The 21,505-nt window shown below is 38.7% G+C and overlaps 2 protein-coding genes across 2 annotated transcripts in view; both read left to right on the forward strand.

Moving 5' to 3' along the window:
* The window catches only part of LOC103272774 (exostosin-2-like), a 103,274-nt gene that overhangs the window by 63,983 nt on the left and 17,786 nt on the right, over positions 1–21,505 (forward strand). The window lies entirely within an intron of this gene.
* On the forward strand, positions 287–1,661 carry LOC103272772 (BAG family molecular chaperone regulator 5-like). The gene is given in 3 exon segments (XM_008070243.1): positions 287–308; positions 311–1,288; positions 1,291–1,661. Coding segments are annotated over 3 exon segments (1,356 nt in total). The 5' UTR covers positions 287–301.

Consider the following 21,505-nt stretch of genomic DNA (forward strand, 5'->3'; position numbering starts at 1 on the left):
TCCCCAGCCCGGCCGAGTGCCCCCCGCCCCCGCGCGCCCACTGTGAGGTCAGGGTCGACGGGCGCGTCGTGGGTCCCGGGCCGTGACGCCCGGAGTGGCCGCTGCGGCCAGTAGCTGCCGCTGCCATGGCCGGCCCCTTCGCCGGCTGCCCCGTCCAGACCTAGCCGGGAGGGGTGTGAGGGGTGCAGCTTGGGGTCCAGTTCCGGCACCGCACCCCGTAAAGGGCTGATCTTCCACCTCTCCCCTCGACCACGGGACGACAAGACCACAACCAGCTCAGTCCCCTTCCGGTGCTTGTGAAATGGAACACACAAAAGTATGGATATGGAAAACCAACATCCTTCTATGAGTAGGCTTCAGGAAATCCAAAAGGAGGTAAAAAGCATAGAAGAGCAAGTACTCGGCTTCAATGATCTGTCAGAGGACAAGAATTACAAGAAACTGGAGAGGATGCTAACAAAGCAACTCTTTGAAATAGACTCTGTAGACACTGAAGGAAAAGGAAACATCCAGCAAGCCAGGAAGAGGGCTGCACAGAAGACAGAACGTCTCCTCAAGGAGTTGGAGCAAAACGCAAACCACCCAGACCAAATTGAAATACAGAACATTTTTAAGGAAGTCCAGTCCCTTATGAGAGAGAAAATTGTGCCATTTTATAGTGAAGGCAACTGTGTAACTGATGAATTTGAAGAAGGCATCCAGGACATCATTCTGAGGCTGACACATGTTAAAACTGGGAGGAAAATCTCCTTGTGGAAGGCAAGGTATCACACTTTGACCAAAATCTGTGCATTGCAAGAAATCATCGAAGACTGCACGAAGAGGCAGCCTTCCCTGCCGCTGTCTGAGGACACACATCCCTCTGTTGCCAAAATCAACTCTGTGATGTGTGAGGTGAACAAGGCCAGAGGTACCCTGATTGCACTTCTGATGGGGGTGGACAACAGTGAGACGTGCAGGCACTTGTCTTGTGTGCTTTCGGGGCTGATGGCTGATCTGGACGCTTTAGATGTGTGCGGGCGTACAGAAATCAGAAATTATCGGAGGGAGGTCGTAGAAGACATCCACAAACTATTGAAATATTTGGATTTAGAAGAGGAAGCAGACACTACTAAGGCGTTTGATCTGGGACAGAATCATTCCATTTTAAAAATAGAAAAGGTCCTCAAGAGAATGAGAGAAATAAAAAATGAACTTCTCCAAGCACAGAATCCTCCTGAATTGTACCTGAGCTCCAAAACAGAATTGCAGAGTTTGATTGGACAGCTGGATGAGGTAAGTCTCGAAAAAAACCCTGCATCCGTGAAGCCAGGAGAAGAGCGGTGATTGAAGTGCAAACTCTGATCACTTATATCGACTTAAAGGAGGCCCTTGAGAAAAGAAAGCTGTTTGCTTGCGAGGAGCACCCATCCCATAAAGCTGTCTGAAATGTCCTTGGAAACTTGTTGGAGATCCAGGGGGAAGTTCTTTCTTTTGATGGAAATCGGACTGACAAGAACTACATACGGCTGGAGGAGCTGCTCACTAAGCAGCTGCTGGCCCTGGACACGGTGGACCTGCAGGGAGAGGAGTGGTGTAAGGCTGCCCGAAAGCAGGCTGTGAAGCTGGCCCAGAACATCCTCAGCTATCTCGACCTGAAGTCGGACGAGTGGGAGTACTGAATGCCAGAGCACATGGCCGAAGTTGCTTGTTTTGCACTTCATGGATACTTATTTATCAAGAGCTTTTATTTCACAGAGCATGTCTGTTGCTTAGTGCATATGTGCATATTTCAATCTCAGTATTTATGATTTAAGCAAATTATATTCAGTGTCTCTGCTGCTTTTGATGTTGCAAGATGAATGTCATTACAGCACATTAACCTTTCCGTTTGGGTCATTATCTGTATGAAGTGGTATTGTCTGTTTGGTTTGTCCCCTTCTTGTTTTGCATTTTTAATCAGATAATGAAATAGGGAGCTTTTGTAATTTTTAAATGGGTTGTGAGCATTAAAATGCAGATATTTCAGAATCTACAAAATAGATATAACCTTACTAGAGAAATTATGAGGAAGGGAAAAATTTTGGTTAAGTAGAAGTAAGGTTCAAACACAGAGTCAGTATAGTGATAAGTTTTATTGTGCTAAATAAAAGAAGGATTTTTTTTTTTAACTTACAAAGCCTGATTGGTCCCACCTAGTTTAGTGGGCTGGGTTTTTTTGTTTGTTTGGCAATCTGTTCTTTTGTAGCAGTGTCTGTATTTTCCCCCATACTCTGCACTTTAGAGAGGGGATCTTATTTTTGTGTGCGATATAAGAAAATTATGAAAACTAATAGCCAAAAAACCTTTGAGACAGCATTGAAGAGAGGGGATGAAGCACCAGCTATTAAATACCTTTAAATTGTTGTTTTTGTTTATAAAATCTGAACTTATAATCTTCCTTAGTGAGGAATTAATAATTAGATGGGAATACTTAAATGATGTTAATGGACCTTAAAAAGAAAGAAACACCCATTCCTGTAGCTGGAGAACGAAAACTGGAGATCAGTTATCACTGTCAGGTTACACTAAAACTAAGCGACGAGGTCTAAATGCTGCGTGGAATGGTTGTCTTCTGCCGTCCAAGGCTGTGTGATGGACAAATGTCTTAACACACCCAATCCTGTTTTACAACCTATGAGAGCAAAAACTGTCCATAAGACAGAGGCCCTAGGCATTTATAGCTTTTCTGCGGACGTTAGCTGTTAACTTTAGCATCTTAAACATCATCTGCTCTGGGACTAATTAGTAAAAGCTGCTTGGAATTAAAGGCTTGCTCTGGGTACCTGCTGAACTCCATAGCTCATGTTACTGGCATGTGGATATTTCTCTGTTGCCTGAAAGAGCCATTAAAGTCTATTGTACATGATGTTTTTTTCTTCTGTTGAAGGGTGTCTATTTCTGTAAATACTTTCGGAAGACCCTGTTTTACAGTTGCCTGTTACTGCAAACAAACGAATTTCTCAAAATTCTGAAGTGCCTTGATAGCATGTTGGCCCCAGTGTTATAACAGACTGCTCTACCTTTCACAGGGACGTCACCTTTCATAAAATACTCTTATTAGCACACATCTTTTGAACTCCATGGTAGTTATTCTCTTTTAGAGATACTAATTTTGTAACTTCCTCTAGGGAAATTGTCACTTTAAACAGATAGAAGTATGATAGACAAAGGAATAGCCTTAAATACCTAAGCACAGTGCTAAACAAATCTTCACTTTGTCTCTCAGTATTGCCCGATCATTAAATGCCCTGGATACCTTTTTTTTCCTACTGGAAATGTTCTGAACCCAGTAGGTAGAGAGGTCAAAGGGCAGTTGGGGTCTTTGGGCAGTGAGCCCCTTCGACTGTCAGTCCAGCTCTTGGCAACTGTGGACTCTCAGTGCGGGTCATTGGAATTCTCATTTTGGCTAAAGTAGTTTTAGGATTGCTTTTCTGTATCATAATTTTAGAGTACTCTTTAATCTTGAAGAAGAATTTTTAAATTAGAGCCCTGTCTTAATAATACCACTGGGAAATCAAGGTTACACTATAATTACTTCAGACGGACTCTTTGTATGTCTACTACTACAGGTTCTACTACTAAATGTAATTTCATTTTGGAAAGTTGAATATCAGCAATCCCTTTCAGAGTGTATACTGTTCCTTGAAAGTAGGTTTCCCCGTCGTTCTCCTCCAAGAGGAAATTGTTTTGTATGCCTTGAGAAGTTGCATCCTGCTGAGCTCGGGTCATTGTGTGAGTACAGGATGCTGGACTCTTCCACAGTCATTTTGAATTTTTTACGTAGATTACTTTTTGGTCATTGAAATTATCAGATTGACCTTTAGTGACAGTCGAGCATGGTTTTGTTTCTATTTTCAACCTGTTATAGTTCCTTGTACCGGATTATTCTCCTGTAATGAACCCTAGTGATACCAGATTTAGCTTTTCTTGTCCCTTACTGGGAGCTGTTTGTGTTAATATGGGTTGCCGCATGTAATTTTTAAATTGGGCTCATCATACTGTATTGTATTTTTGTGATCTTACATGGAGAGAATCTGAACTGCAAGTAAAAACTTACTCCCCAAAAATGTGTGGCCTTGGGTCTGCATTAAATGGTATAATCCATGTTCGTACAAAAAATGGCTGGGAATGTTTGCTTTCTTTACCTTCTATTCAGTCAGTGTTGCTTTCAGGTCATTCTTTATCTAGTTAGGTTAAAGACAGTCAACCTGTAATGAAGTAGTTATTAAAATAAGTGCATTAAATATGTCTACAAAAAACAGTTTTAATGCTTTATTTTGCTAAATAAAATGCCTGTATATTTGATATGATTTAGTATGCTTGAGAAGTTTAACCAGTTTTCTCATTTGCTTTACTTTGCCAGTTTTTACCTGGTTTTTGAGGGTGTAAGCTCATCATGTATGTGCAAACTTTTTAGCTTTTAACTGGTCAGGTATTTTTCTTTTAAGAATAACGAGAAGTACTTGCCATTGATTGTGACGTGTAATACAGTTGTTTTTCCAGTGTGTGTGTTCTTGAGCCCTCTCTATTAACTATATGACTATAGTAATAGTATGTCTTAAATAATTCAATGTTGTTTTGAGATATACATACTAGTTACCCTTAATTAGTGAAATAAATCTCTTAGCTTATCTTTGCAGTGGAAAAAAAATTTGTTTATGCTTGATTTATGGCTGAAGATGTGATTGATCTTGGAGTACATTTCATGTGGTGATGAGTAGAATGTATGTTCTATGGTTGTTTAGTGGAGTATTCTGTAGGTATTTATTAAATCCATTTGTTTGAGAATTAAGTTGAGGTTCCAGATCTCTTTGTTGATATTTGCCTTGATGATCTATCTAGGGTTGTTAGTGGGGTATTTAAGTCCCCAGGTATAATAGTGTCAGAGTCAATATCTTTTTTAGTTTACTTTGTATATGCTTCATAAACACTGGTACTCTTCTGTTGGGTGCATATATGTTTAGGATGGATATTTCTTGTTGGTGGATTGAACCTTTTATCATTATGTAGTGTCCTTCAGTATCTTTTAAAGTTTTTGATAGCTTAAAGGTTGATTTGTCCGATAGTAAGACCGCAGCTCCTGCCTTCTTTTGTGATTCATTTGCCTGGAAACTTGTCTTCCATCCTCTAACTTAGAGTCTGTGTGTGTACCTTGTGGTGAGATGAGTCTCCTGGATGCAGAAAGCTATTGAGTCATGGTTTTTTTATCCAGTTTGCCATTGTGTGTCTGTTCCATTCACTGCGGGGGTCCAGCCCCACAAGGGTCCAGAGATTTCCTGAAGGAAAGACGGACAGGTGAAAGACGAAAATATTATACTCGGACACTTGCTTCCTGAACAGATTACAATTTAATGTTAGTTAACACAGAGCTTTTATACCATTTGTAAAGGGGTAAGACAAAGAAAATTCCTTCACGTACATATCTTCTAAAAGTTACCATCTAGTGGTCTTAGCAGCAAACAAACCAAGATTCCCATAAACATTCAGACAACGAGTCTTATTCATAAAGCCAACAATGATACTTTCAGTCCAGTGTTCCAAATTACAGTCCTTGAAATGTCTCAAGAAAGTTTCTAAGCGTTCATTTCTTCATGTGTCAGGAGTTTTCCCATCTTAGGCTTTTATGTCCTTCAGAGCATTGTAATCGCCTCCCTTGTCCAGATGTCTTTGTTAGTCTTCTCTTATCTTGCAGTGCTTGTTTCTAAAGAGAACTCAAAAGAAGTTTTTAGTAATGTTTCCCAGGCCCCCAAGGTTGCTTTCTGTATTTAGTCAATTTATCATAAAGTATTCAATTAATATATTATGAATTCAGTGAAAACCCACTCTATAAACATTTACTTAAAAATCTTAACTATAGAATTAGGTAAAAACCTTAATGATTAATCTTTATCCTAAGTCTATGAAAACAGTGTTATAAATCACCTATATAACTCCTAGATAAGTGTTAGAACTTATAATGAATTCATAATGGACTTACTATAAACTTGTGCTTCTAAAAAACCTTATGTCTAAACACTAAACTGCATAATCCTAAATCAAATGAGTGAATATACTTATATCATTTTTTACTTAAGCAATATCTAGTAACTTATAACCAAGTGAAAGAAAGCATTCTTGATGTGCTTCAGAGTTTAACCCTTGCATATGTTAGAAAAGGCCAAGCGGCATAGTGGGAAAATGGAAAAATAAACCATGACATTCTCAGGTTAGCTGTGAGTACTTCGCATAAACATGCCATTTTCTTCTTCTACAACTGCACAGAATTCTTCAGCAGTACCAAACAGCAAAGGTGGAAGACAGAAGGGCCTCAGCTTCCCGGGCTCGCCCTGCGGCCCAGGGTCTTCAACCCACCAGGACCCTGTCAATCAGGTGGACCTCCAAGGCTGGCTCCCAACAATTCACTTTCAGGCTGATTATTAAAACATGATTGTTTATCCCCATCATGAGGTTCTTATGAAGTTTTTTGTTTCTTTTCTTTTAGCTTTTAGGTTGATGTATGTGTATATTTTCTTTTTTTGAGTTGGAGTCTCACTCCATCGCCCAGGCTGGAGTGCAGTGGCATGCTCACAGCCACCTCGGTGTCAACCTACTGGGCTCAGGCAATCCTTCCCCCTCAGCCTTCCAAGTAGCTGGAACTATAGGCGTGCACTACCATGCCTGGTTAAATTTTTTAATTTATTGTAGAGATGACATCGCGCCAAGTTGCCCAAGCTGTTCTCAAACCTGTGGGCTCAGGCAATCCTCTCACTTTGGCACCCAAAGTGCTGGGATTACAGACTTGAGCCACCCTGCCCCTGCAGGGTGTGCAATCATGACATATTCTCTGTTGATTCTGTGTTCTGCTGTTCTCTTGGGAAGTGCATGGTCTTTCTTTTTTTTCCTTTCTTTTGTGCTTAATACCTTTTTAAGCATCTCTTGCAGAGCTATCTGGAAGCTGCATAATCTCTTAGGGATTGAATGTCTGGGAAGGATTTGCATTCCCCATCGCTAATGAAGCTAAGCTTGGGTGGGTAGGAAATTTTTAGTTAAAATTGTTTATCTTTAAGGACTTTTAATATTGGATTCCAGTCCCTTCTAGCTTGTAGTGTTTCTGCCGATAGGTCTGCTGCTATTCTGATTGGTTTACTCTGGTAGGTAGTTTGACCTTTCTCTCTTGCTGTCTTTAGGGTCTTTTATTTTGTGCCTACTTTGTGTAGGTGATTTACTATGTGTCTAGGGGTTGGTCTTATCATTTGATGTCTTGAGAGGGTTCTCTGTATCTCTTGTGTTTGATGATAACATCTCTGGTGAGATGGGGAAAGTTTTCTTGGATAACCTCCTATAATACTTCTTTAAGGTATTCTCCATTTCCCTTTCTTCTTCTAGGATACTAGCCAGGTGTAGGTTCAGCCTCTTTATATAATTGCATATGTCTTGGAGGCTTTTTTTTCTTTCTTTCTTTTCTTTATTTCTATCTTTCTTTCTTTTCTTTCTTTCCTTTCTTTCTTTCCTTTCTCTCTTTCCTTTCTTTTCTTTCTTTCTTTCTTTCTTTCTTTCCTTCTTTCTTTCTTTCTTTCTTTCTTTCTTTCTTTCTTTCAGATTGGGTTAATTCCATGTTTTGTTCTTCAAATTCTGAGATTCTTTCTTTTGTTTGATTAATTCTGCTTCCTATGCTTGTCATCTTGTTATTTATTTCTTGGATGAGATTTTTTTAAAATTTTAAATTTGTGAGATACAATTCAAGGTTAAGTATACAAATTTTCATTATGCAGATACCCTTGTTGATGAAGTATGCATCCCCTTCCCCCGGCAGTTTTCCACTACTGCCAATCCTGCCCCCACCCTCCCCTGGCAGTTTCCCAATACTACCAACTGGATGGAATTTTTTTTATGACCAAAATCTCTGTTACCAGTTCTTTCAGTGTTGCATCTTGTCTTTCTTGAGTCTTACTCACTCTTTCCATTCATTTCCTAATCCCTGTTGTATTCTGGGGCCAGTCATTGGTGACTTCCATTGTTTGGGCTCTGAGGTCTGATTTTTCACATGATTTCTCTTTGTATCATCGGGAATTACTTGTGTTCCTCCATTATTTTTCCTCTTTTGTGACAGATCTTTCTTTTCTCTTTAGTTCTGTTATTCAGTGGCAGTAGGAAAGGCCTTCACTTCTGATGTTTGCTCAGCCTTCTATTCTTCCTTGATCAGGGCTTTGAATTTGTTTTATTTTGAAACAGGGCTATGGTTGGGAAGATTTGCTGTCTCTTGTAGTTTTGAGAGTTGAGTAAGGTGGAGAATGGGCAGTTAGGATTCAGAAACTACTTGCAAATCACAATGTTCACTGATTGTGATATGGGTTCCCTGAGACCCATTCCCCACCACCACTCTATATGATGATAAAGGGTATACGTGTGTACTCCCTGAGTCCAAGATACAGTAAGAGCAATGAAGAGAACAGAGAAAAGTAGAATGAAATAAAATGGACAAAAATAAAAATAAAATAAAATAAAACACAGAACAACAAGAGCAGAAACCAAAGCAAAAAACAATTAAACACACACATGTACACACACACACCAAAACAAACTGGAACAACAACAAAGCAAAAAACCAAAATCAATAACAAAAACCAGGAAAACCAAACACATACACATGCCCAACCCAAAATGAAAGTAGAACAAAAAATGGGGAAAAAAAAGAAAAGGAAAGGAATTCAAATCGAACCTTCACACAGTTATTCATACACACATTAAACTAAAAAAGGAGAACAAAAAATTCTAAAACAAGCAAACAATAAACAGATATGACTACTCAATCCTTCACGTGCATGCCTAAACGGAAAACAGAAAAGGAAAGAAGAAAGAAAAGGGGGGTGAGGGGAATGCAGATCAAACCCTCACACATTCATGCACAAAGGAAAAATATGCCAAAATTAAAAACAAAAATGAACAAAAAAACCTGCCCTCCTGTGGCAGGTTCTGTAGTTGTTTCTCTCAGCTGCCCTTCTGCTGTCTCCTGCAGAACTTTGGCCTCATTCACAATCTCCAGTGTCCAACCCAGTGAAAGAGGAGGGGCAGCCTGAGTGAGTGGGGCTTCAGTCCTCCCCTCCCATTCTAGTATGGTTAGAGGGATCTCCTCCCATGGGGATGGGCAGGATTGTCTCTTCCCCAGGGACTGGCGGAGGGTACCCTAGCCAGGTTTTTCCTGGAGTGAAGTCCTATTATGACTGTTGTCCAAGCTCTGCCTGGGTTCGTCCCTCTTAGTCGTGCCCCAGCCGTGTAGGTCTGACATTCAGAGGACTGCTGGGGAGGAGGGGTTTGGATCATCCCTGGACACACCACTGATCTCTTTGGAGGTCTTTCTTGTTCTTTTCTGACCATACCCTTTGTTCTGCAGCTGAATCAGGGTAGGGGGGTAGGGCGCCTGAGACTCAGCATTCGTCCTGTCCCTCTGGAGTTTGTGCTTTTGGGGTATTCCCTCTGGGTCATGATCAACCCCTGAATCTGCTGGTCACAGAGATCAGGTCAAGTCTGTTGCTCTGTGGTGAGCAAGCCGGAGCACATTCCTGCCCAGTTTTCAGGCAGTCTCTCCTGGCCGTTTCTTTCTGGGAAGGGCTTTGTTGATTTTTTTTTTTTTAAATGGTGCTCAGCTTCTGCGCCCCAGGAAGCGCTAGGGACCAAGCAGAGCGGCTGCGGCACTAGCCGCTTCACCAGGAGATCCCTGGCCACTTGCTCCCGAATCCCTACTCAGTCAGCCACTCACTTGCCCACTTATTCACTGACACGTATGCAAAATTTTCCATATACTCACTCACTCACACTGGGTCTCACTTAGTGTGACTGGCTCTGCCACCATCTTCCCTGTGATTCCCAATCATATTATCTGAAAAACAGTTTTATTTCTTTCCCAGTGTGTGTACCTTTTATCTTGTTTTCTAATCTTATTGCATTGACTAGGACTTCCAGTATGATGCTGAAAGGGAATGGTGAGAGGGGTCAACTTTGTCTTGTTCCTGATCTTAGTAGGAAAGTTTTTAGTTTTTCACCATTAAGTGGGGCATTAACTGTAGGTTTTTTGTAGATGTTCTTTATGAAGTAGAGGGAATTTCCCTCTAATCCTTGTTTGCTGAGAGTTTTTATGATAAGTGCTGGCTGTGTCAAATGCTTTTTCTGCATCTGTTGGTGTGATCATGTGATTTTTCTTCTTAAGCCTTTTGATGTAGTGGTTTGCATTAATTGATTTTTTAATGTTGAACCAGTCGTGCATACCCAGGATAAATCCCATTTGGTCCTGATGTTTAATTCTTTTATACACTTCTGAATTTGATTTACTAATATTTTGTTGAGGATTTTTTGCTTTTATTTTCATGACAGACATTGGTCTGTAGTTTTCTTTTCTCTTAATATCAGTGTCTGGTTTTGGTATTAGGCTAATGTAAGCCTCATAGAATGAGTTAGGAAATATTGCCTCTGCTTCTGTTTTCTGAAAAAGATTATAGAGAATTGATATAATTTCTTCATTAAATATTTGGTTAGTAGAAATTACTGGTGCACCCCTCTGAGCTTGGTACTTTTCTGTCTTAGAAGGTTGTTAATATTTGATTCAATTTTTAAAACAGATATAGGCCTATTCACATTGTCTGTTTCTTACATGAGTTTTAGCAGGTTGTATTTCAGTAAATTGGTACATTTCATTTACACTATCAAATTTGTGAGCATAGAGTTGTTTATAATCTTTCAGTTATTATTTCTAGTTTATTCCCACAGTGATCTGAGGTCAACATTGTAGGATTTCTATTCTTCTAAATTTGTTGAGGCATGTTCTATGGCCCAGAATCAACTATACTAGTGCATTCATCTACAGGCATACCTTGTTTATTTGTACTTAGCTTTATTGTGTTTTGCAGATGGCGCTTTTTAAAAAAATAAATAAATTGAAGGTTTGTGGCAACTCTGTGTCAAAGCAAGTCTACTGATGCCATTTTTCTGACAGCATGTGCTCACTGCATGTCTGTGTCACATTTTGGTAATTCTTGCAGTATTTCAAACATTTTCACTAACAGATCTGTTATGGTGCTTTGTAATCAATGAACTTTGATATTGCTATTGTAATTGTTGTGGGACACCATGAACCATGCCCATATAAGGTGTTGAATTTAATCAATAAATGTTGTGTGCATTCTGATTGTTCCACAAACCAGCCTTTCCTCATCTCTCTTCTTCATTGGGCCTCCCTAATCCCTGAGACATAACAATATTGAAATCGGGCCAATTAAAACTTTACAATGGCTCGTAAGTGTTCAAATGAAAGAAACAGTCACACATTTCTCACTTTAAATAAAAAGCTAGAAATGCTTAAGCTTAGTGAGGAAGGCATGTTGAAAACTGAGACAAGCTGAAAGTTAGGCCTCTTGTACCAAACTTAGCCAGGTTGTGAATGCAAAGTAAAAGTTCCTGAAGAAAATTAAAAGTGCTGCTCCAGTGAACACACAAATGATAAGAAAGTGAAACAGCCTTATCACTGATATGGAACAAGTTTTAGTGGTCTGGATAGAAGGTCAAACCAGCCACAACATTCCCTTACACCAAAGCCTAATCCAGAGCAAGACCCTAACTCTTCAATTCTAAGATAGCTGAGGGAGGTGGGGAAACCACAGAAGGAAAATTGGAAGTTAGCAGATGATGAGGTTTAAGGAAAGAAGCAGTCTCCATAATATAAAAGTGCAAAGAAAAGCAGTAAGTGCTGATGTAGAGGCTGTAGCCCATTATCTAGAAGATCATTGATTAAGGTGACTCTACTAAACAACATATTTTTAATGTAGGCCTAACAGCCTTCAATTGGAAGAAGACTATATCTAGGACTTTTGTAGCTAGAGAGAAAACAGTGTTTGTCTTCAAAGCTTCATAGGATAGGCTGACTTTCTTTTTAGGGACAAAACAGCTGGTGACTAGTAGTTGAAGCCCATGTTAATTTACTATTTCAGAAATTCTAGAACCTTTAAGATTTATGCTGAATCTATTTTGCCTGTGCTCTGTAAATGGAACAACAAAGGCTGGATGGTTATAGCATGATTTGCTGAATATTTTAAGCCCACTGTTGAGATCTGCTGTTCAGAAAAAATTTCCTTCAAAATGTTCCTGCACATTGTCAATGCACCTAGTCACCCAAGAGCTCTGACGAAGGTACACAAGGAGATAAATATTGTTTTTATGTTCATGAACACAAGATCCATTCTGTAGCTCATGGATCAAGGAGTAATTTTGAATTTCAAGTCTTCTTTAAGAAAAGATTTCCTAAGGCTATCAGCTGCCATAGGTAGTGATTCCTCTGATGGATCTGAACGATATAAATTAAAAACCTGAAAAGTATTCACCATTCCATATGCCATTAAAAGCATTTGTGATTTCTGGGAGGAGGTCAAAAATAACAACATTAACAGGAGTTTATAAGAAGTTGAGTCCAGCCCTTATGGATGACTTTGAGGGGTTCAAGACTTTATGTAGAGGAAGTAACTACAGATGTGTTGGAATACAGTTATAAGTGGAACCTGGAGATATGAGTGAATTGCTGCAATCTCATGTTCAAACTTGAACAGATGAGGAGTTACTTTTTATACAAGAGCAAAGAAGTGGTTTCTTGAGATGGAATCTGCTTCTGGTGAAGATGCTATCAACATTGTTGAAATGACAACAAAGGATTTAGAAATATTATATAAACTATGTTGATGAAGCAGTAGCAGGGTTTGAAAGGATCAACTTAAGGTTTAAAAGAAGTTCTACTGTGGGTAAAGTGCTATTAAATAGCCTTGCATGCCACAGAGAAGTCTATTGTGAAAGAAAGAGTCGATCAATGTAGCAGACTTTATTGTTGTCTTATTTTATTTATTTATTTATTAGAAAGATATAGGGTACAATTAAGGGGTAGGTATATAAACACTGATCATGCACATTCCCTTGTTGATGAGGTTTGCCCCTCCCTCCCCTAGCAGTTTCCCTCAACTGCCACTCCCACCCCCCTATTGTTGTCTTATTTTAAGAAATTACCCCAGCCATCCAAACTTTCAGCAACCACCACCCTGATCAACCAGCAGCCATCAACATTGAGGCAAGACTCTCCACCAGCAAAAAGTTTGTGACTTACTGAAGGATCAGATTATCATTTAGCATTTTTTTAAGTAATTAAGTATTTTAAAATTAGGGTATGTACTTTTTTTTAGACATAATGCTGTTACACACTTAAGTATAGTCTATTAAGTGTGTAACAGCATTTTATCTAAAAAAAAACCATACCTTTTATATACACTGGAAACCAAAAAAAAATTGTGTGACTCATTTTATTGCAGTCTTTGCTTTATTGTGGTGGTCTAGAACTGAATCTGCAATATCTCTGAGGTATGCCTGTATTTCTCCTTGAAATTCTATCAGTTTTTGCCTCACATATTTTGATGCTTTGTTGTTTGGTACATGCATACATGTTACGATTCTTACGTTTTCTTGGAGAACTGACTCATGCATCATTACATAATGTGTCTCTTCATCCCTGATAACTTTTCTTGCTCTAAAGTCTGCTCTGTCTAAACTTAATAAAGCTACCCCTGCTCTCTTTAGATTAGTGTTGGTAACTAATCCATAGTATTTCTTTCTATATCCATTTATTTTAATCTGTATGTGTCTTTATATTAAAAATAGGTTTCTTGTGGGCAGCATACAGTTGGACCTTATTTTTTGATCCATACTGGCAATGTCTATCTTTTAATTGGTTCATTTAGACCATGGACATTCAAGGTAATTACCATCATAGTTGGATTAATATCTACCATATTTGTTACTGTTTTCTGTTTGTTGCCCTTATTCTTCTGCTGTGTTCCTACTTTTGTCTTCTGCTTTCGTGTGTGTGTGTGTGTGTGTGTGTGTGTGTGTGTGTAAGAGAGATGGGGCTCTAATTATGTTGCCCAGGCTAGTCTTGAACTCCTGAGCTCAAGTGATCCTCTTGCCTTAGCCTCCCAAGCAACTGACACTACAGGTGTGTGCCACTTTGTGGAGGTTTTTTTTGTAGTTTTAATTGAGTATTTCATGTAGTTCCATTTTCTCTACTTTCTTAGCTCATCAGTTGTACTGCTTTTTAACTTTTTAAAATTGTTTCCTTAGAATTTGCATTATATATTTACAACTAATCCAAGTCCAATTTCTTTTTTTATTTTTCAAGTATTTGTTTCAGTAAGTTTAGAGAGTACAGGTAGTTTTTGCTTACATAAAAGCAGTGTATAGTGGTGAAGAAGTCTGGGCTTTAAGTGTACCCACAACCCCCACCTGTGCACATTGTACCTGATAGGTGATTTTTTTCATCCCTTCCCTCTTTCCTACCTCCCCTTCTTTCTGAGTCTCCAGTGTCCATTATACTACTCTACCAAGTTCAGTTTCAAGTGACGCTATACCACTTCAAAGGTGGTACAAGTTCCTTATAATAACATAATATTTCTAATATTTCTAATTATGTTCATGAACACAAGATCCATTCTTGATCCATGACTTTGAGAAGTTCAAGACGAGGAAGTAACTACAGATGTGGTGGAATACAATCAGAAGTGGAACCTACATCTGTCCACCACGTCTGTCCCTTCTCTCATTGCTGTCATTCATTTTTCTTTTATATAAGTTTATATAAATAACCTTTTATGTATATGTGTGTGCATACACACACACACACACATACACATATACACAAAGCATATATAATTAAATGCATTGTTGCCATATGCTATTATAATGATCTTTTTATAAACTTTTATTTGTTCTATAAATAGAACAACAAAGCCTGGATGACAATGTATCCAGGATGACAGCATAGTTTACCGAATATTTGCAACGTACTGTTGAGACCTACTCTTTAGCAAGACTTGTTTTCAAAATATTAAGAATTTTTAAAAAGTTTTTACATGACCTTCACTTTTTCTCTGATGCTCTTTCTTTCTTAATTTATTTTTTATTTTTATTTATTTTGTTTTAGATTCAGGGGACACACATGCTTGTTTGTTATATGGACATATTGTGTAGTGGTGGGGATTGTGTTTCAGGTGGCCTATTCCCTAGATAGTGACCATTGTTCCCCATAGGTAGTTTCTGAATCCTAGCCTCCTTACTACCTCCCTTTTCATTAGTATCTCCATTGTCTGTTATTTCCATCTTTGTGAACTTTAGCTCCCATATGTGAGTGAGAACATGCAGTGTTTGGTTTTTTGTTTCTAAGTCAGTTCACTTGGGATGATGATCTCCAGCTCCATCCGCGTTGCTGCAAAGGACATGATTTCATTCCTTTTATTGACCGTATTATATTCCATGGTGTATATATGCCACATTTTCTTTGTTCAGTCAATTTTTGGTGGGCACTTGGGTTGGTGCCATGATTATGCTATTGTGAATAGTGCTGCAATGAACATGTGAGTATAGGTATCTTTTTCATATATTGGTTTCTTTTTCTTTAGGTAGATCCCTAGTAGCGGGATTGCTGAGTCAAATGGCAATTCACCTTTTAGTTCTTTGAGAAATCTCCAGACAGTTTTCCTTAGAGGTTTAACTAGTTTGCAATTCTACTAACAGTAACAGTGAGTGAGTGTTCTCTATTCTCCACAACTGTGCCAACTTCTGTTGTTCTTTGACTTTCTAATAATAGTCATTCTGACTGGTGTGATGTGATATCTTATTGTGGTTTTAATTTGCATTTCTCTGATGATGACTGATATTGAGCATTTTTTTCTTGTGTTTGTTGGCTGCTTATGAGTCTTTTTGAGAAGTGTTATTCATGTCCTTTGCCCATTTTTTAATGGGGTTATTTGATTTTTTTTGTGTTGAATTGTTTGAGTTCCTTGTAGATTCTGGATATTAACCTTTTGAGTCAAAATTTGCAAATATTTTCTCCCATTCAGTAGGTTTTTGTTCACTTTGTTGATTATTACTATTTATTTCTTTTTTTTTCTTTTTTTGCTGTACAGAATTTTTTTAGTTTAATTAAGTCTTATTTGTCTATTTTAGTTTTTGTTGCAGTTGCTTTTGGGGACTTCATCATAAGTTCTTTGCCTAGGCCAATGTCCAGCAGAGTGTTTCCTAGGTTTTATTCTGGATTTTTTTAGTTTCAGGTCTTACATGTAAGTCATTGACCCATGATGAGTTAATTTTTGTATATGGTAAGAGATAGGAGTGTACTACATTCTTCTACATATGGCTAGCCGATTTTTCCACCACCATTTTTTGAATAGGGTATCTTTTCCTTATTGTTTATTTTTGTCAGCCTTGTCAAAGATCAGTTGATTGTAGGGATGTGGCTTTATTTCTGGGTTCTCTATTCTGTTCCATAGGTCAATCTGTCTATACTTATACCAATACCATGATGTTTTAATTACTAGGTTTTATAATAGAATTTGAAATCAGGCAGTGTGATGCCTCTGCAATTGTTCTTTTTGCTTAGAATTGCTTTGGCTATGTGGGCTCTTTTTGATTCCATATAAACTTTAAGCCTGGTTGGTTTTTCTAGTTCTGTAAAGAACAAAGTTGATATTTGATCAGGACTGCATGGAATTTATAGATTGCTTTGGCCAGTATGGTCATTTTAACAATGTTGATTATTCTAATCCATGAACATAGAATGTTTTTTCATTTATTTGTGTCATCTGTGATTTCTTTCATCAGTGTTTTGTAGACGTCTTTCACTTCCTTAGTTAGATATATTCCTAGAGTTTTTTCTTTGTTGTTTTTGTAGCAGTATGAATGAGATTGAACTCTTGATTTTTTTCTTAGCTTGAGGATTGTTGATATATAGGAGTGCTACTGATTTTTCTTTTTCTTTTTTTTTTTTTTTTTTTTTGAGTTGGAGTCTCACTCTCTCACCCAGACTAGAGTGCAGTGGTATGCTTCCAGCCACCGCAGCCTCAACCTGCTGGGCTCTGACGATCCTTCCGCCTCAGCTTTCTAAGTAGCCAGAACTACAGGTGCACGCTACCACGCCCAGCTAATTTTTTGATTTATTGTAGAGATGAGGTCTCGCCAAGTTGCCCAGGCGGGTCTCGAACCTGCGGACTCAGGCAATCCACTCACCTCAACCTCCCAAAGCGCGGGTTTACAGACTGAGCCACTGAGCCCAGCTTGATTTTTATACATTGATTTTTGTATCCTTAAACCTTGCTGAAGTCATTTATCAGGTCTAGAAGCTTCTTGGAGGAGTCTTTAGGGTTTTCTAGTCATCTGTGAACAGGGATAGTTTGACTTGTTACTTGCCAATTTGGATATCTTTTATTTCTTTCTCTTGCTGAATTACTCTCACTAAGACTTCTAGTACATGTTGGATAGGAGTGATCATCCTTGTCTTATTCCTGTCCTGAGGGGGAATGTTTTCACATCTTCCCAGTTAAGCGTAATTGTTTGTTGATCTGTCATATATAGCTCATTATTTGGAGATATGTTTCTTAAGTGCTTTGTTTGTTAAGGGTTTTTTATCAAGAAGTGATAATGGATTTTGTCAAATTCCTTTTCCGCATCTATTGAGGTGATCATATGGTTTTTATTTTTGTTCTGTTTATGTGGTGTATCACATTTATTGATTTACAAATATTGAACCATCCTTGCATCCCTGCAATAAAACACACTTGATCATGACGAATAGTTTTTTTTTTTATATATACTGTTGTATTTGGTCTGCTAGTATTTTGTTAAGGATTTTAGCATCAGGGAAATAAGCCTGTAGTTTTCTCTTTTCATGTGTCCTTGCCTGACTTTGGTATCAGTGTGATACTGGTTTCATAGAATGAGTTAGAGAGGAGTCCCTGCACCTCGATTTTCTGGAATAGTTTTTGTAGGATTCTTACCAACTCTTCTTTGTCCATCTGATAAAATTTGACTGTGAATCCATCTAGCCTTGGGCTTTATGTTGTTGTTGTTGGGAGATTTTTTTAAATTACTGATTCAAGTTTATTGCTCATTATTGATCTATCCAGGGTATTTATTTCTTCTTGATTCAGTCTTGGTGGGTTTTATATTTCCAGGATTTATCAGTTTCTTTAAATTTTCCAGTTTGTTGCCATAGAGGTATTCATAGTAGTTCCTGTTGATCTTTTTTATTTTTGTGGTATCAGTTGTTATATCCCCTTTGTCATTCCTGATTGAATTTGAGTTCTCTCTCTCTCTCTCTCTCTCTGGGGGGAGGGGTTAGTCTAGCTAGCAGTCTGTCAACTTTGTTTATTCTTTCAAAAAATCAACTTTCTGATTTGTTAATTCTTTGTACCTTTTTGGGGAGAGTCTCAGTGTCTTTAAGTTCTTATCTGATCTTCGTTATTTCTTTTCTTCTGTTAGTTTTAGGTTTGGGTTGTTCCTGTTCTTTTATTTCTTTGAGGTACAAGGATAAACTATTAATTTCTGATCTCTCTATTTTTTTTTGATATAGGCATTTAATAGTATAAACTTTTCTCTCAGAACTATTTTGCTGTGTCCCAAAAGTTTTAGTATATTGTGTTACTATTTTCATTTGTCTTAACAAATTTTTTATTTCTGTCTTAATTTCATTGTTTACCCAAGGGTCATTCAAGAATGAGTTGTTTATTTCTAATTTTATTTCACTATGTTCCGAAAAGATACTTGGTATTATTTTGATCTTTTTAAATTTATTGAGACTTTCTTTATGGCCAAAGATATGGTCTATTTTGGAGAATGTTTCATTTTGGTTGAGAAGAATGTATATGCTCTAGTTGTTGGGTGGAAAGTTCTGGAGGTCTGTTAGGTCCATCTGGTCTTTAGTCCTGTTTAATCCAGTGCTTATTTATTAATTTTCTGCCTCAATAACCTGTCTAGTGATGCAGTGGGGTGTTGGAGTCACCCACTGTTTTGATATTATGGCATCAATATGTTTCTGGGGGTCCAGTAGTGTTTACTTCATGAGTTTGGGTATTCTGGTGTTTGGTGTGTATATGTTTAAGATGGTTCGATCTTCTTGTTGAATTTTACCCTTTATTATTATATAATGTCCTTCTTTGTATTTTTTTAAAGCTGTTTTTGGTTTAAAGTCTGAGCTGTCTAATATGAGAATGGCTACTCCTGCTCGTTTTTGTTGTTCATTCACCTGAAATATTTTTTCCTACTCATTAACTTTGAGTCTGTGACTATCTTTGGCCAGTAGGTTGGTCTCTTGTAGGGAGCATATGGCTGGATCTTGTTTTTTAAATCCAGTTTATCACTCAGTTTCTTTTAAGTGGGGCTTTAATCCGTTTACATTCAGGGTTGACATTGATATGCGAGGTTTTGTTTCTGCTAATTGTGTTTTAAGCTAGTTACACATAAGTCTAATGTGTACTTGCTGTATAGGCACTGTGAGCTTTGAACTTATGTGCTCTTTTGTGATAATGAAAGTCATTTCATTTCCAGTGTGAAACTTTTGAGGATCTCTTATAGGGGTGATTGAGTGGTGACAGATTCCTTTTAATGTTTGTATATCTGAGAGGGACTTTATTTTTCCTTTGTGTATGAAATTTTAGTTTGATTGGATACAGGATTCTTGGGGCATTTTTTTTTTTTCTTTAAGGAGGTTGAAAATAGGTCCCTATTCTCTTCTGACTTGTAGAGTTTCTGGTGAGAAGTCTGCTGTTAGTCTAATGTCCTTTTCTTTATAAGTGATTTGCTGCTTCTCTCTTGCTGCTCCTAGGATATTTTCTTTCACATTGACTTTGGAGAATCTGACAGTGGTATGCTTTGATGAGTTTTTCTGTGATATATCTTGCAGGGTTCCTTTGGGCTTCTTGTTTCTGGATGTCTAGGTTTCTTTCGAGACCAAGGAAGTTTTCTCGAATTATTTCCTTGAATATATTTTCCACACTTTTTCTTTAGCTTCTTCTCCCTCTGGAATGCCTATGATTTATAGGTTTGGTTGCTTTACATAATCTCATAGATCTTGTAGGCTTTGCTCATTCTTCTTGATTCTTTTTTGATTTGTTTTTGTCTGACTGGATTAGTTTGAAGAGCCTGTCTTCTGTTGCTGAGATTCCTCTGCTTGTTCTAGCCTATTGCTATACTTTTGTACTGTGTTTTGCATCTCCTCCAATGTGTTTTTTTAGTTCTGTTTAGTTTTTTTAAGTTGTCAAACTCTCCTTTTACCTCCTGCGTTGTTCTGCTAATTTCTTTTAGTTGGTTATTAGTATTATCTTGCATCTCATTGAGCTTCTTTATAGTCAATATTTTGAGTTCATTTTATGACATTTCAGGAATTTCACTGTGGTTAGTTTTTCTTATTTTAGAGTTGGTGAACTCCTTTAAAGGGGTAAGGCTCTGTTTTTTTTCATGTTTTCAGAGTTGTTTCTCTGATTCTTTCTCATTTAGATGAACTATGGTTTCTAATCTGTATACATTCCTTTGATATAGGTGGCCTGCCTGTGTATGTAGTCTTTCCTAGGTGTTAGTTGTAATGGCGATGTAGTGGGAGGATGAGTTGGCCCACTGCTTCCTGTGAGTCTAGGGTGATAGAAGCTTCAGGAGGCTTAACTTGCTTCTGGGTGGTGTATGTTGATGTGAGTTAATTACCTGTTGTGGTGCATCATTCAACCTTCAGGCCAGTAAGTGGCACCTATAGGTATGAGTGGGCTACTGTTGATGTGGATGGGTATTTACGTGATACTTATTTAGTGGAAGAAGCACTCTTGTCTCAGCTGTGAGCTTGTGTGCCCAGTACACTGTGGTCTGTGTTTCCAGTTCAGCCTCAGGGAGAGGAAAACCAAAATGGGTAGGACCAAACTGGGCAGAGCCCACCCTACAGGTCCACTGATGTTGGGCACAGGCACCCTGTCTGAGGCTGGGTCTAGTGTGTGACCTCTTGATTGCCTAGAAGTGTGCCTTGGTGAGGTGTTGGGTGATCTCTGCTGCCTCAGGTTAGTTCTCTGCTCAAGAAGGGAAGGGTGGCCTAAGCTCCTCATCTAGAAGAGTGGGAGCTCCAGGTACCTGGGAATGTCTGGGCATTGAGCATAGATAGCAGCCCAGTACCAAGGACCCTGCCCCCAGGTGGCTCAGGCTCCTACTCTAGGTGGTTGGGTGAGGTAGGGTGTGGATTACAGGAGGCCTCATTGCACGTGGATTGTTGCCCAAGAAGGATGGGACAGTATAGGTTACAAATCTGGGTGTGTGGAGATGGGGGCCATCAGACCCTTGGTACTGGGGTGGGACACTTCCCTGACAGACTTGAAGGGCAGGCTGTGGTGTCCCACCATGATACCTGTAGTTTGATGCTGGGTCATGGAGCTGGCCTTGGTTTCAGGGCTCCCTACCCAGGAGAAACTACAGGGTCAGGAACTCTCCTGTCACGCAGGCTGCAGAGTGAGAACCCTCCTGCTGGTCTCCTGTAGCTTTTAGTCTGCTTTCCCAGTTGTGCAAGAGCGAGTAGCCTTCCTCTTCCTCAGTATTACTGGGGCATGCCACCCCCCCCCACCCCCCGCTAGTCTGGGAAGGAGGCTAGGATTCTTAACAGTGGTACTCACTGAAGAATTTC

Source organism: Carlito syrichta, unplaced genomic scaffold, assembly GCF_000164805.1.
Source record: "Carlito syrichta isolate Samal-C Ts95f unplaced genomic scaffold, Tarsius_syrichta-2.0.1 Scaffold313210, whole genome shotgun sequence".
Taxonomy (NCBI): domain Eukaryota; kingdom Metazoa; phylum Chordata; class Mammalia; order Primates; family Tarsiidae; genus Carlito; species Carlito syrichta.